Source organism: Crinia signifera, chromosome 1 (genome assembly GCF_055691185.1).
Source record: "Crinia signifera chromosome 1, ASM5569118v1, whole genome shotgun sequence".
NCBI lineage: Eukaryota > Metazoa > Chordata > Amphibia > Anura > Myobatrachidae > Crinia > Crinia signifera.
Window position 1 is genome coordinate 471,334,493 of NC_139217.1, and position 16,314 is coordinate 471,350,806.

A 16,314-nucleotide genomic window follows, 5' to 3' on the forward strand; every position below is an offset into this window, starting at 1 on the left:
AACTATAGAAACAACGATCCCCCCCCCCCCCCCCCCCCCCACACACTCCGCTAATTCCTCCAACTGGTACAGGAAAAGGTATGACTTAAATATATGTGACACAAACACTTTTAACCCTTTAAGTGCCAATTGAATTTGTTAAAATAGGTATGAAATATTTGTATTCATCACAATGACCTGTAATGTAACCTTAAGCTGGCCATACATATGCAGATTAATTGTCAGATCTGGCTGGTTGGAACAGAAACCTGGTAATGTCTGACTTACTGTTTTTGGCAGTTTTCCAGCATTTCAAAGCAAATGGTCAACTGTGATTTGCTCTCATCCATGACCTGGTTTTTGTTCCAACCAGCCAGATCTGACAATCAATCTGTACATGTATGGCCAGCTTTATAATGGAAATATAATCTTTTTTTTACACATTTGTTATATGAATTATATAACAAATTTGAGCATTTTTAGCCATATTTTGTTCATCTCTCAGAGATGTTGCCACTCAAAGGGTTAATAAAAGAGTAAGTAATGCATTTGATGGTTGGTAATGGTGTACAATAGGACCATGTCACGGAGACAGGTGGATTGCAGAATAAGGTGGGTGTGTGCGTGATGCAGCCACCAGTGGCAACATGTGCAGCCCTAGCGACCAAGGACCCATTACTTCAAGGCAAGGCAGCAGTGTTGCCAATAAACAGTTCTAGTATCTGATGATATAAGGGCTATGACACTGCGAGAACTTACACCACAAGCTAATATTCTGCATCACGTGAGTCAGAGGAGGCGTGCAGACAGTTATAGTACACGGTAACATGGCACCCAGCTCTGTGGCTGGATTGTACTAGTGTGCCCAGAATACACCAGCCACTAGAATGGGTGCCTTGGAAGTGCACACAGCTATGTGCCAGCAATCCATTACCTCTGGCGGATAGGCAACATGCAGCACTGTCATAGAATATTTACCACTGTGTCATGTGATATTCCACACTGTCATGTGACTGCCTAACAGTTACATAAGGAACATGCAGCAAGCGGTGCAGTCATGTGATCTTCCACACTGTGTCATGTGATCACCTAACAGATGCACAAGGAACATGCAGCATGCGGTGCAATCATGTGATCTTCCACACTCTGTCATGTGATCACCTAACAGATGCACAAGAAACATGCAGCATGCGGTGCAGTCATGTGATCTTTCACACTGTGTCATGTGATCACCTAACAGATGCACAAGGAACATGCAGCATGCGGTGCAGTCATGTGATCTTTCACACTGTGTCATGTGATCACCTAACAGATGCACAAGGAACATGCAGCATGCGGTGCAGTCATGTGACTGCCTAACAGTTACATAAGGAACATGCAGCATGCGGTGTGGGAGATGAGTAAAAGCATTGAGCGGACACAGTATAAGTTACAAGCAGCCGAGGACATATCACATTACCTTCAGTTTTGATAACTGGCCCAGTTCCTTTGCGGCACTGAATATTAACTGAGTGCCCTGAGATGGCATAAAGGGGAGAGAGAAGAGAAAAGTTTAATTCCAGATGTAGCATTGCATGGTACATATGCTTACACTAAGCTGAGCCGATTACCTCCCATCCCGTTCCACTCAGCTGCCCCAGGTATAACTAAAAACATATACTGTATAAAGCTCAGACACAACCCCCATTGCCAACTGTCTCTACGTTCTGGCATCACATGTTATATCTGTGGGATCACATCTCTGGAAAGCTCCAATTGGTGAGATGACAGGTACCAGCACTGGGTGCGGCACAATATACCACAGTGCCCTAAACAATCCTGGTGACCAGGCCTTTATCTTAGTACAGCTGCAAACACACTGGATAATGGCAAGATAGGGACCGATTTGGTCCCACCCTCCTTTTTTTGCCTGGAGTGTGGAGTCCCTTCTAGCTGGAAACCAGGGTATACACACCGCTGCCCAGCTGCCAGCGGTGGACATGCAAGCCGAGGACCCGGTTGCGCGGCGCACGCAGCTGCGTCAGGTCCTCACTATAACAGAGGATACAGCTGCGGGTATTCTGGCGCGCACTGCACTCAGTGGCGATAGAGACCCCCGGCAGAGCCCACGCCGCAGGCAGGTAGTGGCAGGCGCTACCTGTCTGTCCTCATCTAAGTAAAAAAAAACTGAAAAATCCAAAGAGAGCTAAAAAAAAATGTGACCAGCAATCTGCCTTGGGGGGAAGTAGAAGGGGAGGAGCTAGCCACACTGTTTAATATTTATAGTGCCCATGCTCCTTGTGGTCGTCCTCTATTCCCCACTGTAAAGCACTCCAGTGCCACCTAGTGGATGAAGGAGAAATTTAAAAGGATCAGAACATAATCGTCATGTCCTGAGAACGTCCAAACATACTGTCACCGATAGAGTGACATGTTACTATAGGCATGCAGATGTGCTCTGGGGAACACAGTCTGCCAGGTGACTCTTCTTCACAGCTGCTGCTCACCAGCCCAGCAGTTCCTGAGCTGTGAACAGTCAGACGGAACATCTCAGCTGTGCTGGGACACTTTCCGGGAGATCCATGGTTGTCACTCACAGCTGGGGACACCATAACCCCTAACTGGCCATTTCATTAACACTCACCGACTGATCTGTCAGGGGCGGGAGGACAATCATCTTCTCCATTGTGTTCATCACCACCCTCCAGAGCTCCTTCAAGACGCGTTTTAATACAGTCTTCTCACACACAGTGGCAAAGAGCGTCAGGCTGTGGAGATCAGAGGCCAAGCACTTGTAACACAATCTCACCAGTGACAAATAACTGCTGGTATAGAGATTATTTTACTAACAGCAAAATACAGAGTCACAATGGTCTGGATACTGCTGGGTGATTGTGTGTGTTCTGGTGGTGAGGTGTGGTATGAAACATCGGTTAGTTCCAGTTAGGATTAAAGCCGATGATCTGGAACAAGGCGGGGCTGTGAGGGAACTCCTTGTGTGTACACCGATCTGGGACGCTGAGGGGGAGAATGCTGAACGGGGAACTACCGGGGTGTGAGATGGAGCATTGCTGGGATGTGTACAGGGCATCTGTACTATACTGTAGATCTCAGAATAGTTACATCCTACTCACTTTCCATCCAAGAAGTCCATTAGAGGGCGGAGGACATTGTCTGCATCCTGCGCCACAGTGTTCCTGGCATTGGCTGGTACATTCCCAGTGCCCTTCACATGGCCCAGAATCTCAGACATCTGCTTAATACATTCATCTATACGGAACTGGAAGCTGCAGGTACACAAACAAATGCCATCATGTGAGGAGGTTCTTATCCTACAGCACCAACCTACGTGCCCACAGCGCCCATCCCCAACCTTCGCTCCCAAAGAACCCGCCCCCAACCTCCGCTCCCACAGCGCCCACCCCCAACCTTCGCTCCCACAGCGCCCACCCCCAACCTTCGCTCCCACAGCGCCCACCCCAACCTCCACTGGGATGCAGTTTAAATCCCGGCGGTCGGGTTCCCGGCGTTCAGAATCCCGACGCTGGAATCCCGACCGCCGAAATCCCGACACTTTCTGCCTCTGTAGGTGTCCACGACACCCCTAGAGGGAGAATAAATAAGCGCGCCGAGCGTAGCGAGGCACCGGGCCCGCAAGGGGGGGCCGATCCACGTCCCCCCCTTGTCGGGATTCCGGCGTCGGGATTTTGAACGCCGGGATTTCATACTGAATCCCCTCCACTAATACAGTACATATACTGTACTACTTGTGATGTCATTCCCATTATAGCCAAGACAGGACTGAGGCTGAGGGCAGCTGTGTACAGTATATATACTGCATGTGATGTCATACCCGTTATAGCCCAGACAGGACTGAGGCTGTATACAGTATATATACTGCATGTGATGTCATTCCCATTATAGCCCAGACAGGACTGAGGCTGGGGGCAGCTGTGTACAGTATATATACTGCATGTGATGTCATTCCCATTATAGCCCAGACAGGACTGAGGCTGGGGGCAGCTGTGCACAGTATATATACTGCATGTGTTGTCATTCCCATTATAGCCCAGACAGGACTGAGGCTGGGGGCAGCTGTATACAGTATATATACTGCATGTGATGTCATTCCCATTATAGCCCGGACAGGACTGAGGCTGGGGGCAGCTGTATACAGTATATATACTGCATGTGATGTCATTCCCATTATAGCCCGGACAGGACTGAGGCTGGGGGCAGCTGTGTACGGTATATATACTGCATGTGATGTCATTCCCATTATAGCCCGGACAGGACTGAAGCTGGGTGCAGCTGTATACAGTATATATACTGCATGTGATGTCATTCCCATTATAGCCCGGACAGGACTGCGGCTGGGGGCAGCTGTGTACAGTATATATACTGCTTGTGATGTCATTCCCATTATAGCCCGGACAGGACTGAGGCTGGGGGCAGCTGTGTACAGTATATATACTGCATGTGATGTCATTCCCATTATAGCCCAGACAGGACTGAGGCTGGGGGCAGCTGTGTACAGTATATATACTGCTTGTGATATAGTTACATAGTAGGTAAGGCTGAAAAAAGACTTGCGTCCATCTAGTTCAACCTGGTATAGATATCCATTGCTGATTTGGTTGGTTCTGGTATTTTACAGACAAATTATATTTCTTATTTGTACCCATGGATGTTTTTCTCCAGTAAATGTTTGTCCAACTTTGCCTTGAACGCATTTAATGAGCCAGCCGTTACCACCTCTCTGGGAAGAGAGTTCCAGAGTTTGACTGTTCTGACCGTAAAGAAATTCTTTCTACTAGCTGAATGAAATCTTTTTTCTTCTAATCTATACTCATGCCCTCGCGTCCTAGATTCCTTTCTAGTAGAAAATAGGGTGTGTGACAGTTCCTTATATTGGCCCTTGATATACTTGTACATGTTGAGCATGTCCCCCCTTAAACGTCTCTTTTCTAATGTAAATAGTCCCAAATTGCTTAATCTCTCCCCGTAGCTTAAATTCTCCATTCCCCTAATAAGCTTTGTTGCTCGCCTTTGGACTTTTTCTAATTCTATGATGTCCTTTTTATAGTGTGGGGCCCAGAACTGTACTCCGTACTCTAGGTGAGGTCTCACCAATGCTTTATATAGTGGCATAATTACCCTTGAGTCCCTAGTTTCCATTCCCCTCTTAATACATGCCAGAATTTTGTTGGCCTTTTTTGTAGCTACATTACAATGGGCACTACATCCTAGATTGCTGTCTATTTGGACTCCTAGATCCTTTTCAAGTATGGAATTACCCAGTTCCTCTCCACTAAGGTTGTAACTTGCACACTGGTTGTGTCTCCCAAGGTGCATAACCTTACATTTATCTACATTGAACCTCATCTTCCATTTTTTTGCCCACTCATCTAGAATTGCAAGATCATTTTGAAGCATGGTGACATCTTCTGGTGATTTGATGACTTTGCTAAGTTTTGTATCGTCCGCAAAGATGGATACATTGCTGAGTAACCCTATCCCAATATCGTTAATAAAAATGTTAAACAAAATGGGCCCCAAAACCGAACCCTGGGGCACTCCACTTAGTACCGGTATCATATCTGATACGGCACCATTCACAACCACTCTTTGTTCTCTATTACACAGCCAATTCCCTACCCATCTGCAGATATTTTCACCCAATCCTAGGTTCTCCATTTTATTAATCAATCTCTTGTGTGGGACAGTATCAAATGCTTTAGCGAAATCTAGGAAAATCACATCTACAGCATTTCCATTATCGAGGTTTTTGCTAACCTCTTCATAGAACCCTAGTAGATTAGTTTGGCATGAACGATTTTTCACGAACCCATGTTGGTTAGTACTGAGTAGAAGGTGATGATCTAAATATTCCTGGATACTATCCCTTAAAAATCCTTCAAATAGTTTACCCACAATTGATGTTAAACTAACGGGTCTGTAATTAGCGGGATCTTCCTTTTTTCCTTTTTTGAATATTGGCACTACCTCTGCTATTCTCCAATCTTTTGGTACTATACCTGACGATAGTGACTTGCTAAAGATATAATGTAGGGGGGTAGCTAGTTCATCCCTTAATTCCATTAATACCCTCGGATGAATCCCATCTGGCCCTGGTGACTTATTTGTTTTGAGTTTGCTTAGCCTCAGTATTAATTCTTTCGGCGTAAAATCCACAATGAGATCTGGCTTATTTGTCCCGTTTGTGGTAAATGTTCGTTCCACAGTCTGCTCTCCCTTAGTAAATACTGATGAGAAGAACTCATTTAACAGTTTTGCTTTTCCCTTGTCCTCAGTAACACTTTTTCCACTAGTATCAGTTAATGGGCCTATGTTTTCCTTAATTAAACGTTTACTATTTATGTATTTAAAAAATTTCTTTGGGTTGTTTTTGCTTTCAGTGGCTATGCACTCTTCATATAATATTTTAGCTGCTTTGATTACCCCTTTACAAGTTTTGTTTGATTCTTTGTATTTTGCGAATGCCTCCTCATTCAAGTTATTTTTATAGAATTTAAAGGCTCTGGTTTTATTGTTGATAGCTGACCTTACTTCTTTGTCCAACCATGGTGGCTTTTTTTTGTTGAATTTACCTTTAGTTACTTTAGGAATGTATTCAATAGTTAGTGAATCAAGCACCTTTTTTAGAGTATCCCACATTTCCTCTGCATTTTTTCCCTCCATAACCGTTTCCCACCCAATTCCTGTTAGGGCTTCCCTAAATAATTCAAAGTTCGCTTTTCTGAAGTTTAGTATTTTTGCAGTTCCTTTTTGATGTAATTTACTGAAGTTGATTTCCAGTGAAACCATATTGTGATCACTATTCCCTAATTGTTCAATTACTTTTGTGTTTGAAACTAAGTCTGTGTTATTTGTTAATACTAAGTCCAAGAGCGCCTCATCACGAGTTGGAGTTTCTACCGTTTGTGTAATAAACTGGTCTTTAAGTAAGCTTAAGAACCCATTGCTTCTTGCTGATTTACCTGTTTCGTTTTCCCAATCAATGTCGGGTAAATTAAAATCCCCCATAATTAATACCTGACCCTGATTTGATGCTTGTTTGATTTGGTTTAAAAGAAGAGACTCTTCCCTTTCATTTATATTTGGTGGTCTATAGCATACCCCTATTATAAATTTGTTTTTTGGTTTCTTATTATTGTCGGTTATCTCTGCCCACACTGTCTCCGAGTTGTCGTCTTCCAGGTCTGTGCTCATATTTTTCTCACATGATGTTAAGTTATTATTTACATACTGTATAGGCACACACCCCCGCCCCTTCTATTTTCCCTGTCTTTCCTGTAGAGTGTATATCCCTCCATGTTTAATGCCCAGTCATGCGACTCATTACACCATGTTTCTGTAATACCAATGATGTCGTAGTCATCCCTACTGATCACCGTTTCAAGCTCCCCGATTTTACTCACTAAGCTTCTTGCATTAGCCAGTAAGCATTTTAATTTATGTTTATTTTTAGATATGGCTCTAATATTGTGATTAGTTTCACCCCAGGACCCATTTGAATTCTTTACTAGCTTCCTCTTTCCCCTCTCCCCTTCAATAGACTCTCTACAGGCCTCCCCACCATGCACACTGCCTGCCCTCTCCATAGTTCCGGGAATTCTTCCTCTGTCATTCCCTCCTTCCCGTATACTAAGATCATCTGTACCTAAGAACTGTAATGGGGTAACGTGACTGTTACAACATAACATTTTATTACATGACATTCCTGATGCACCCTGAGAGTTACCCCCGATTATACCCTTGTTATGTCCCAGGACTTTATCTATGTCTCCGTCCCCCCCCCCATCTCCTTCCCCCATATGATTCCTGATCCCAGTCCGGCTTCTCTCCCTGATGGTCCCATAATGTCTTGCTGCCCCCACCCCCCCGTCGCCTAGTTTAAAATCTCCTCCAACCCTCTAACCATTCCCATTATAGCCGGACAGGACTGAGGCTGGGGTCAGCTGTATACAGTATATATACTGCATGTGATGTCATTCCCATTATAGCCCGGACAGGACTGAAGCTGGGTGCAGCTGTATACAGTATATATACTGCATGTGATGTCATTCCCATTATAGCCCGGACAGGACTGAGGCTGGGGGCAGCTGTATACAGTATATATACTGCATGTGATGTCATTCCCATTATAGCCCGGACAGGACTGAGGCTGGGGGCAGCTGTGTACGGTATATATACTGCATGTGATGTCATTCCCATTATAGCCCGGACAGGACTGAAGCTGGGTGCAGCTGTATACAGTATATATACTGCATGTGATGTCATTCCCATTATAGCCCGGACAGGACTGCGGCTGGGGGCAGCTGTGTACAGTATATATACTGCTTGTGATGTCATTCCCATTATAGCCCGGACAGGACTGAGGCTGGGGGCAGCTGTGTACAGTATATATACTGCATGTGATGTCATTCCCATTATAGCCCAGACAGGACTGAGGCTGGGGGCAGCTGTGTACAGTATATATACTGCTTGTGATGTCATTCCCATTATAGCCGGACAGGACTGAGGCTGGGGTCAGCTGTATACAGTATATATACTGCATGTGATGTCATTCCCATTATAGCCCGGACAGGACTGAAGCTGGGTGCAGCTGTATACAGTATATATACTGCATGTGATGTCATTCCCATTATAGCCCGGACAGGACTGCGGCTGGGGGCAGCTGTGTACAGTATATATACTGCTTGTGATGTCATTCCCATTATAGCCCGGACAGGACTGAGGCTGGGGGCAGCTGTGTACAGTATATATACTGCATGTGATGTCATTCCCATTATAGCCCAGACAGGACTGCGGCTGGGGGCAGCTGTATACGGTATATATACTGCATGTGATGTAATTCCCATTATAGCCTGGACAGGACAGAGGCCGGGGGCAGCGGTGTACGTGGGCGTTTATACTGTCTCCCACCATATTATATATTGTCTCAGCAGAAAGTGTCCTTATTAAAGCTTAGCGTCAGCCATTTGTTGCTGTAATTCAGCCAGAAAACACACTGTCTTCTCCGATTACATCATGTACCTGCCGGAGGGCCCACTCAGGAGAATGTCACATGAATCAGCGTAAAGCGAGAACATCGTAATCACGTCTGACACATCCATCTATAATACTGGATGTGTCTTCTACCCCATATTCCCTTTATTATAATCCAGATACCAACATGCATGCGGCCAATCTGCACCAAGCCCAAGACAAGTCACTCACCCGACACCAAGTGCCGGCCCACTCAACCACTCACATGACACCAAGTGCCGCCCCACTCAAACACTCACCCGACACCAAGTGCCGCCCCACTCAACCACTCACCTGACACCAAGTGCCGCCCCACTCACCTGACACCAAGTGCCGCCCCACTCACCTGACACCAAGTGCCGCCCCACTCAACCACTCACCTGACACCAAGTGCCGCCCCACTCAACCACTCACCTGACACCAAGTGCCGCCCCACTCAACCACTCACATGACACCAAGTGCCACCCCTCTCAACCGACACCAAGTGCCGCCCCACTCAACCACTCACCTGACACCAAGTGCCGCCCCACTCAACCACTCACATGACGCCAAGGGCCGCCCCACTCAACCTACACCAAGTGCCGCCCACTCAACCACTCACCTGACACCAAGTGCCGCCCCACTCAACCACTCACCTGACGCCAAGTGCGCCCCACTCAACCACTCACATGACGCCAAGGGCCGCCCCACTCAACCAACACCAAGTGCCATCCCACTCAACCACTCACCTGACACCAAGTGCCGCCCCACTCAACCACTCACATGACACTAAGTGCCACCTCACTCAACCACTCACCCGACACCAAGTGCCGCCCCACTCAACCACTCACCCGACACCAAGTGCCGCCCCACTCAACCACTCACCGACACCAAGTGCCGCCCCACTCAACCACTCACCTGACACCAAGTGCCGCCCCACTCAACCACTCACATGACACCAAGTGCCACCCCTCTCAACCGACACCAAGTGCCGCCCCACTCACCTGACACCAAGTGCCGCCCCACTCAACCACTCACATGACGCCAAGGGCCGCCCCTCTCAACCGACACCAAGTGCCGCCCCACTCAACCACTCACCTGACACCAAGTGCCGCCCCACTCAACCACTCACCTGACACCAAGTGCCGACCCACTCACATGACACCAAGTGTCGCCCCACTCAACCACTCACCTGACACCAAGTGCCGCCCCACTCAACCGACACCAAGTGCCGCCCCACTCAACCACTCACCTGACACCAAGTGCCGCCCCACTCAACCACTCACATGACGCCAAGGGCCGCCCCACTCAACCGACACCAAGTGCCGCCAGACTCAACCACTCACCTGACACCAAGTGACGCCCCACTCACCTGACGCCAAGTGCGCCCCACTCAACTACTCACATGACGCCAAGGGCCGCCCCACTCAACTGACACCAAGTGCCACCCCACTCAACCACTCACCTGACACCAAGTGCCGCCCCACTCAACCACTCACCTGACACCAAGTGCCACCCCACTCCACCATTAACCTGACACCAAGTGCCGCCCCACTCAACCACTCACATGACGCCAAGGGCCGCCCCACTCAACCGACACCAAGTGCCGCCCCACTCAACCACTTACCTGACACCAAGTGCCGCCCCACTCAACCACTCACCTGACACCAAGTGCCGACCCACTCAACCACTCACCTGACACCAAGTGCCGACCCACTCACATGACACCAAGTATCGCCCCACTCAACCACTCACATTACACCAAGCGCACCGCCCACTCAATCCATATTAAGCCTCACCCCACACCGAACACTCCCCCTGGTTACTCACCTCACACCAAGGGTCCCCCCATCCACTCACCCCAGCACACCCAGGCACTTACTCCACACTAAATGCACAGCCCAGTCACTCACTTGACACCAAGTGCACCCCCCCTCACACAGCACACAAGTGTCCTCTTACTCTGCCTACACCATCAAGTCACTAACCTCACATTAAGGACAACCCCACAACTCAGTCACCAAGCACCCCACCCAGTCACTTACCCACAGCAATCTAACCCAACTCAGCCACTCACCCCACGTAAAGTATCCCCCCACCCATTCACTTGCCCAACACCAAGCATTCCCCACCCAGACATTTACCCAAAGCAATCTAAGCCCATTCAGTCACTTGACCCACATCAAGCACCCCACCTAGTTACTTGCCTCACACCAAGTACCCACACCCAGTCACTTTCCAGACACCAGGCACTACCCACCCAGTGACATTCCTGACACCAAATATACCCCACAACTTGCCCCGCCACCCACTTTCCCCACACAAAACCCTCCCACACCCAGTCACTTTCCTGACACCAAGCACTACCCACCCAGTCACTTGCCCCACACCAAGCACCCCCACCCGTCACTTGCCCCACACCAATCACCCCCCCCAGTCACTTGCCCCACACCAAGCAGTCACTCACCTAATGCCAAGTGGCCAACATCCAGGCCCTCATCTCACACCTAGTGTCCCTTGCAGATTCATCCCACACTGTGTGCCCCTGCCCAGTCACTCACCCTACCAATGCCCCCACTCTTTCCACTCACTCCAAAACAAGCCCCCACCCCAGACATTTCCCCACAATAACCTCTCCACATGCACCTAAGCCCCATTTTCCCCATACTAGTTCCCCTGCCTACTCACCTATTCCCAAATACAGCACTCAGCTCATCCAAGACGTTATTAAGCTTCACTTGGAGTTCCTTCAGCGTATCGCTGGCCTCAGGATCCAGCTGTAACATACAGTAGCACAGAGTATAAGGGGCCCTGCAGGTATATACATGTTCTATACACAGTATCGCTGGCCTCAGGATCCAGCTGTAACATAGCACAGAGTATAAGGGGCCCTGCAGGTATATACATGTACTATACAGAGTATCGCTGGCCTCAGGATCCAGCTGTAACATAGCACAGAGTATAAGGGGCCCTGCAGGTATATACATGTTCTATACACAGTATCGCTGGCCTCAGGATCCAGCTGTAACATAGCACAGAGTATAAGGGGCCCTGCAGGTATATACATGTTCTATACACAGTATCGCTGGCCTCAGGATCCAGCTGTAACATAGCGCAGAGTATAAGGGGCCCTGCAGGTATATACATGTACTATACAGAGTATCGCTGGCCTCAGGATCCAGCTGTAACATAGCACAGAGTATAAGGGGCCCTGCAGGTATATACATGTTCTATACAGAGTATCGCTGGTCTCAGGATCCAGCTGTAACATAGCACAGAGTATAAGGGGCCCTGCAGGTTTATACATGTACTATACAGAGTATCGCTGGCCTCAGGATCCAGCTGTAACATAGCACAGAGTATAAGGGGCCCTGCAGGTATATACATGTTCTATACACAGTATCGCTGGCCTCAGGATCCAGCTGTAACATAACACAGAGTATAAGAGGCCCTGCAGGTATATACATGTACTATACAGAGTATCGCTGGCCTCAGGATCCAGCTGTAACATAGCACAGAGTATAAGGAGTCCTGCAGGTATATACATGTACTATACAGAGTATCACTGGCCTCAGGATCCAGCTGTAACATAACACAGAGTATAAGGGGCCCTGCAGGTATATACATGTTCTATACACAGTATCGCTGGCCTCAGGATCCAGCTGTAACATAGCACAGAGTATAAGGGGCCCTGCAGGTATATACATGTTCTATACACAGTATGGCTGGCCTCAGGATCCAGCTGTAACATAACACAGAGTATAAGGGGCCCTGCAGGTATATACATGTTCTATACACAGTATCGCTGGCCTCAGGATCCAGCTGTAACATAGCACAGAGTATAAGGGGCCCTGCAGGTATATACATGTACTATACAGAGTATCGCTGGCCTCAGGATCCAGCTGTAACATAGCACAGAGTATAAGGGGCCCTGCAGGTATATACATGTACTATACAGAGTATCGCTGGCCTCAGGATCCAGCTGTAACATAGCACAGAGTATAAGGGGCCCTGCAGGTATATACATGTTCTATACACAGTATCGCTGGCCTCAGGATCCAGCTGTAACATAGCACAGAGTATAAGGGGCCCTGCAGGTATATACATGTTCTATACACAGTATGGCTGGCCTCAGGATCCAGCTGTAACATAACACAGAGTATAAGGGGCCCTGCAGGTATATACATGTTCTATACACAGTATCGCTGGCCTCAGGATCCAGCTGTAACATAGCACAGAGTATAAGGGGCCCTGCAGGTATATACATGTACTATACAGAGTATCGCTGGCCTCAGGATCCAGCTGTAACATAGCACAGAGTATAAGGGGCCCTGCAGGTATATACATGTACTATACAGAGTATCGCTGGCCTCAGGATCCAGCTGTAACATAGCACAGAGTATAAGGGGCCCTGCAGGTATATACATGTTCTATACACAGTATCGCTGGCCTCAGGATCCAGCTGTAACATAGCACAGAGTATAAGGGGCCCTGCAGGTATATACATGTTCTATACACAGTATGGCTGGCCTCAGGATCCAGCTGTAACATAACACAGAGTATAAGGGGCCCTGCAGGTATATACATATACTGTACAGAGTATCGCTGGCCTCAGGATCCAGCTGTAAGATAGCACAGAGTATAATGGGCCCTGCAGGTATATACATGTTCTATACACAGTATTGCTGGCCTCAGGATCCAGCTGTAACATAGCACAGAGTATAAGGGGCCCTGCAGGTATATACATGTACTATACAGAGTATCGCTGGCCTCAGGATCCAGCTGTAACATAGCACAGAGTATAAGGGGCCCTGCAGGTATATACATGTACTATACAGAGTATCGCTGGCCTCAGGATCCAGCTGTAACATAGCACAGAGTATAAGGGGCCCTGCAGGTATATACATGTTCTATACACAGTATCGCTGGCCTCAGGATCCAGCTGTAACATAGCACAGAGTATAAGGGGCCCTGCAGGTATATACATGTTCTATACACAGTATCGCTGGCCTCAGGATCCAGCTGTAACATAGCACAGAGTATAAGGGGCCCTGCAGGTATATACATGTTCTATACACAGTATGGCTGGCCTCAGGATCCAGCTGTAACATAACACAGAGTATAAGGGGCCCTGCAGGTATATACATGTACTATACACAGTATCGCTGGCCTCAGGATCCAGCTGTAACATAGCACAGAGTATAAGGGGCCCTGCAGGTATATACATGTTCTATACACAGTATGGCTGGCCTCAGGATCCAGCTGTAACATAACACAGAGTATAAGGGGCCCTGCAGGTATATACATGTACTATACACAGTATCGCTGTCCTCAGGATCCAGCTGTAACATAGCACAGAGTATAAGGGGCCCTGCAGGTATATACATATACTGTACAGAGTATCGCTGGCCTCAGGATCCAGCTGTAAGATAGCACAGAGTATAATGGGCCCTGCAGGTATATACATGTTCTATACACAGTATCGCTGGCCTCAGGATCCAGCTGTAACATAGCACAGAGTATAAGGGGCCCTGCAGGTATATACATGTACTATACAGAGTATCGCTGGCCTCAGGATCCAGCTGTAACATAGCACAGAGTATAAGGGGCCCTGCAGGTATATACATGTTCTATACAGAGTATCGCTGGCCTCAGGATCCAGCTGTAACATAGCACAGAGTATAAGGGGCCCTGCATGTGACTCGGATCACAGGAACCGTAGGCGCCTGGAACTGGGGCAGAGCTTGGCCTCTGTACAGGCACCTGGGTCCTTCCAGCCTCTCTAGTAAGCAGCATGGGTGACCATAGAATGATCATATACATGGGCAGGGATAGTTATCCTATGCAGAAGCATACACAGTAATACAGGCAGGATAACGCCGTTCATTACTCATATAATTCAGGGTTAATGGTCTCTTTAAAAGTGGCTCCCGGGAACTCCCGCCCCAGGACAGACGGAGCAGCAGGAGATACATAATTAATGCTGGGGTTACTGAGCGAATCCTGACAGCGCAGAGCCTAAAACGCTAAAGTCTTCATCACGGCGAGATGTCTGATGGATCCCGCGGCTGCAATCACAGCTGGAAACTAGGGGAATTGTGTTCAGGAGGAAAGCACACAGAGAAGTCAGGACCCCGCCGCGGCTGAGCATTCCTGCATGATGAAGGCCACTGGGAGCTAAGTGGATCTAAAGTTCAAGGCTGGGAATCAGCGGGACGTGAACGCTCCCTGATCAATGCTGAAATAACTGGACAACGTCATTAGTCACCTCTTTTCCTCCCATAGCCTCAAACATCTTCTCAAGCTGCACGCGGAGCTGCTGCACGTTGTTCATCAGGATGCAGGGCTGGACGAGACAGAGAGAAGTGTGACATTACTACCAGAGACATACAGGGGTAACCGGAGCATAGAGAGTTCAATATGTGTCGTACTCAGATCTACAGTACAGTGTGATAATAATGCCATACAGCAATTGTCGGCTATGTGCAGTAGCAGCCAGTACTTATTGTACCCTGCAGGCAAACAGAATAAAAACAATAGCCAGTGTATTACACAGAATAACCACTAGGGGGCGACAAGACTCACCAACTTCTCCTTGAAGCAGTATGACTGGAAAGACTTGGAGAGGATCTCAGAGTACTGAAGCAGAACTTTACTGATGGTCTGCAGAAAGAGAATCGGGGGTGAGATTCTGATTTGAAACCGTAAATAATTAACTACAAAGACAGACTTTCATTGGCTTTCATTCTGCAGTCCCCCTGCCCTAACTGAAGGCTAGGTTAGGGAGGCGACGCGCAGGGGCCAGGCCGCGGGTGGCGACGCGCAGGGGCCAGGCCGCGGGTGGCGACGCGCAGGGGCCAGGCCGCGGGTGGCGACGCGCAGGGGCCAGGCCGCGGGTGGCGACGCGCAGGGGCCAGGCCGCGGGTGGCGACGCGCACGGGCCAGGCCGCGGGTGGCGACGCGCACGGGCCAGGCCGCGGGTGGCGACGCGCACGGGCCAGGCCGCGGGTGGCGACGTGCAGGGGTCAGCAACTAGGGGGAGGGTTAGATTTCAGGAAGGAGGGGTTGGGAACTAGGAGAAGGGTTGGATTTCAGGAAGATGGTTTGGGAACTAGGAGGAGGGTTAGATTTCAGGAAGGAGGGGTTGGGAACTAGGAGGAGGGTTAGATTTCAGGAAGGAGGGGTTGGGAACTAGGGGGAGGGTTAGATTTCAGGAAGGAGGGGTTGGGAACTAGGGGAGGGTTAGATTTCAGGAAGGAGGGGTTGGGAACTAGGAGGAGGGTTAGATTTCAGGAAGGAGGGGTTGGGGAGGGTTAGGCTGCTGTG

At 48.6% G+C, this 16,314-nt stretch overlaps 1 protein-coding gene across 5 annotated transcripts in view; it reads right to left on the reverse strand.

The window, feature by feature from the left end:
- Nucleotides 1–16,314, reverse strand: part of UNC13B (unc-13 homolog B) — a 314,963-nt gene that overhangs the window by 8,557 nt on the left and 290,092 nt on the right. For all 5 annotated transcript variants that reach the window (XM_083155406.1, XM_083155407.1, XM_083155408.1 and 2 more), the window contains 6 exons: nucleotides 15,574–15,651; nucleotides 15,257–15,334; nucleotides 11,677–11,765; nucleotides 3,093–3,245; nucleotides 2,603–2,726; nucleotides 1,439–1,495 (listed from right to left, as the gene is read on the reverse strand). In XM_083155406.1, the coding sequence (XP_083011532.1) occupies nucleotides 1,439–1,495; nucleotides 2,603–2,726; nucleotides 3,093–3,245; nucleotides 11,677–11,765; nucleotides 15,257–15,334; nucleotides 15,574–15,651 (579 nt within the window). The remainder of the gene's footprint in view (nucleotides 1–1,438; nucleotides 1,496–2,602; nucleotides 2,727–3,092; nucleotides 3,246–11,676; nucleotides 11,766–15,256; nucleotides 15,335–15,573; nucleotides 15,652–16,314) is intronic.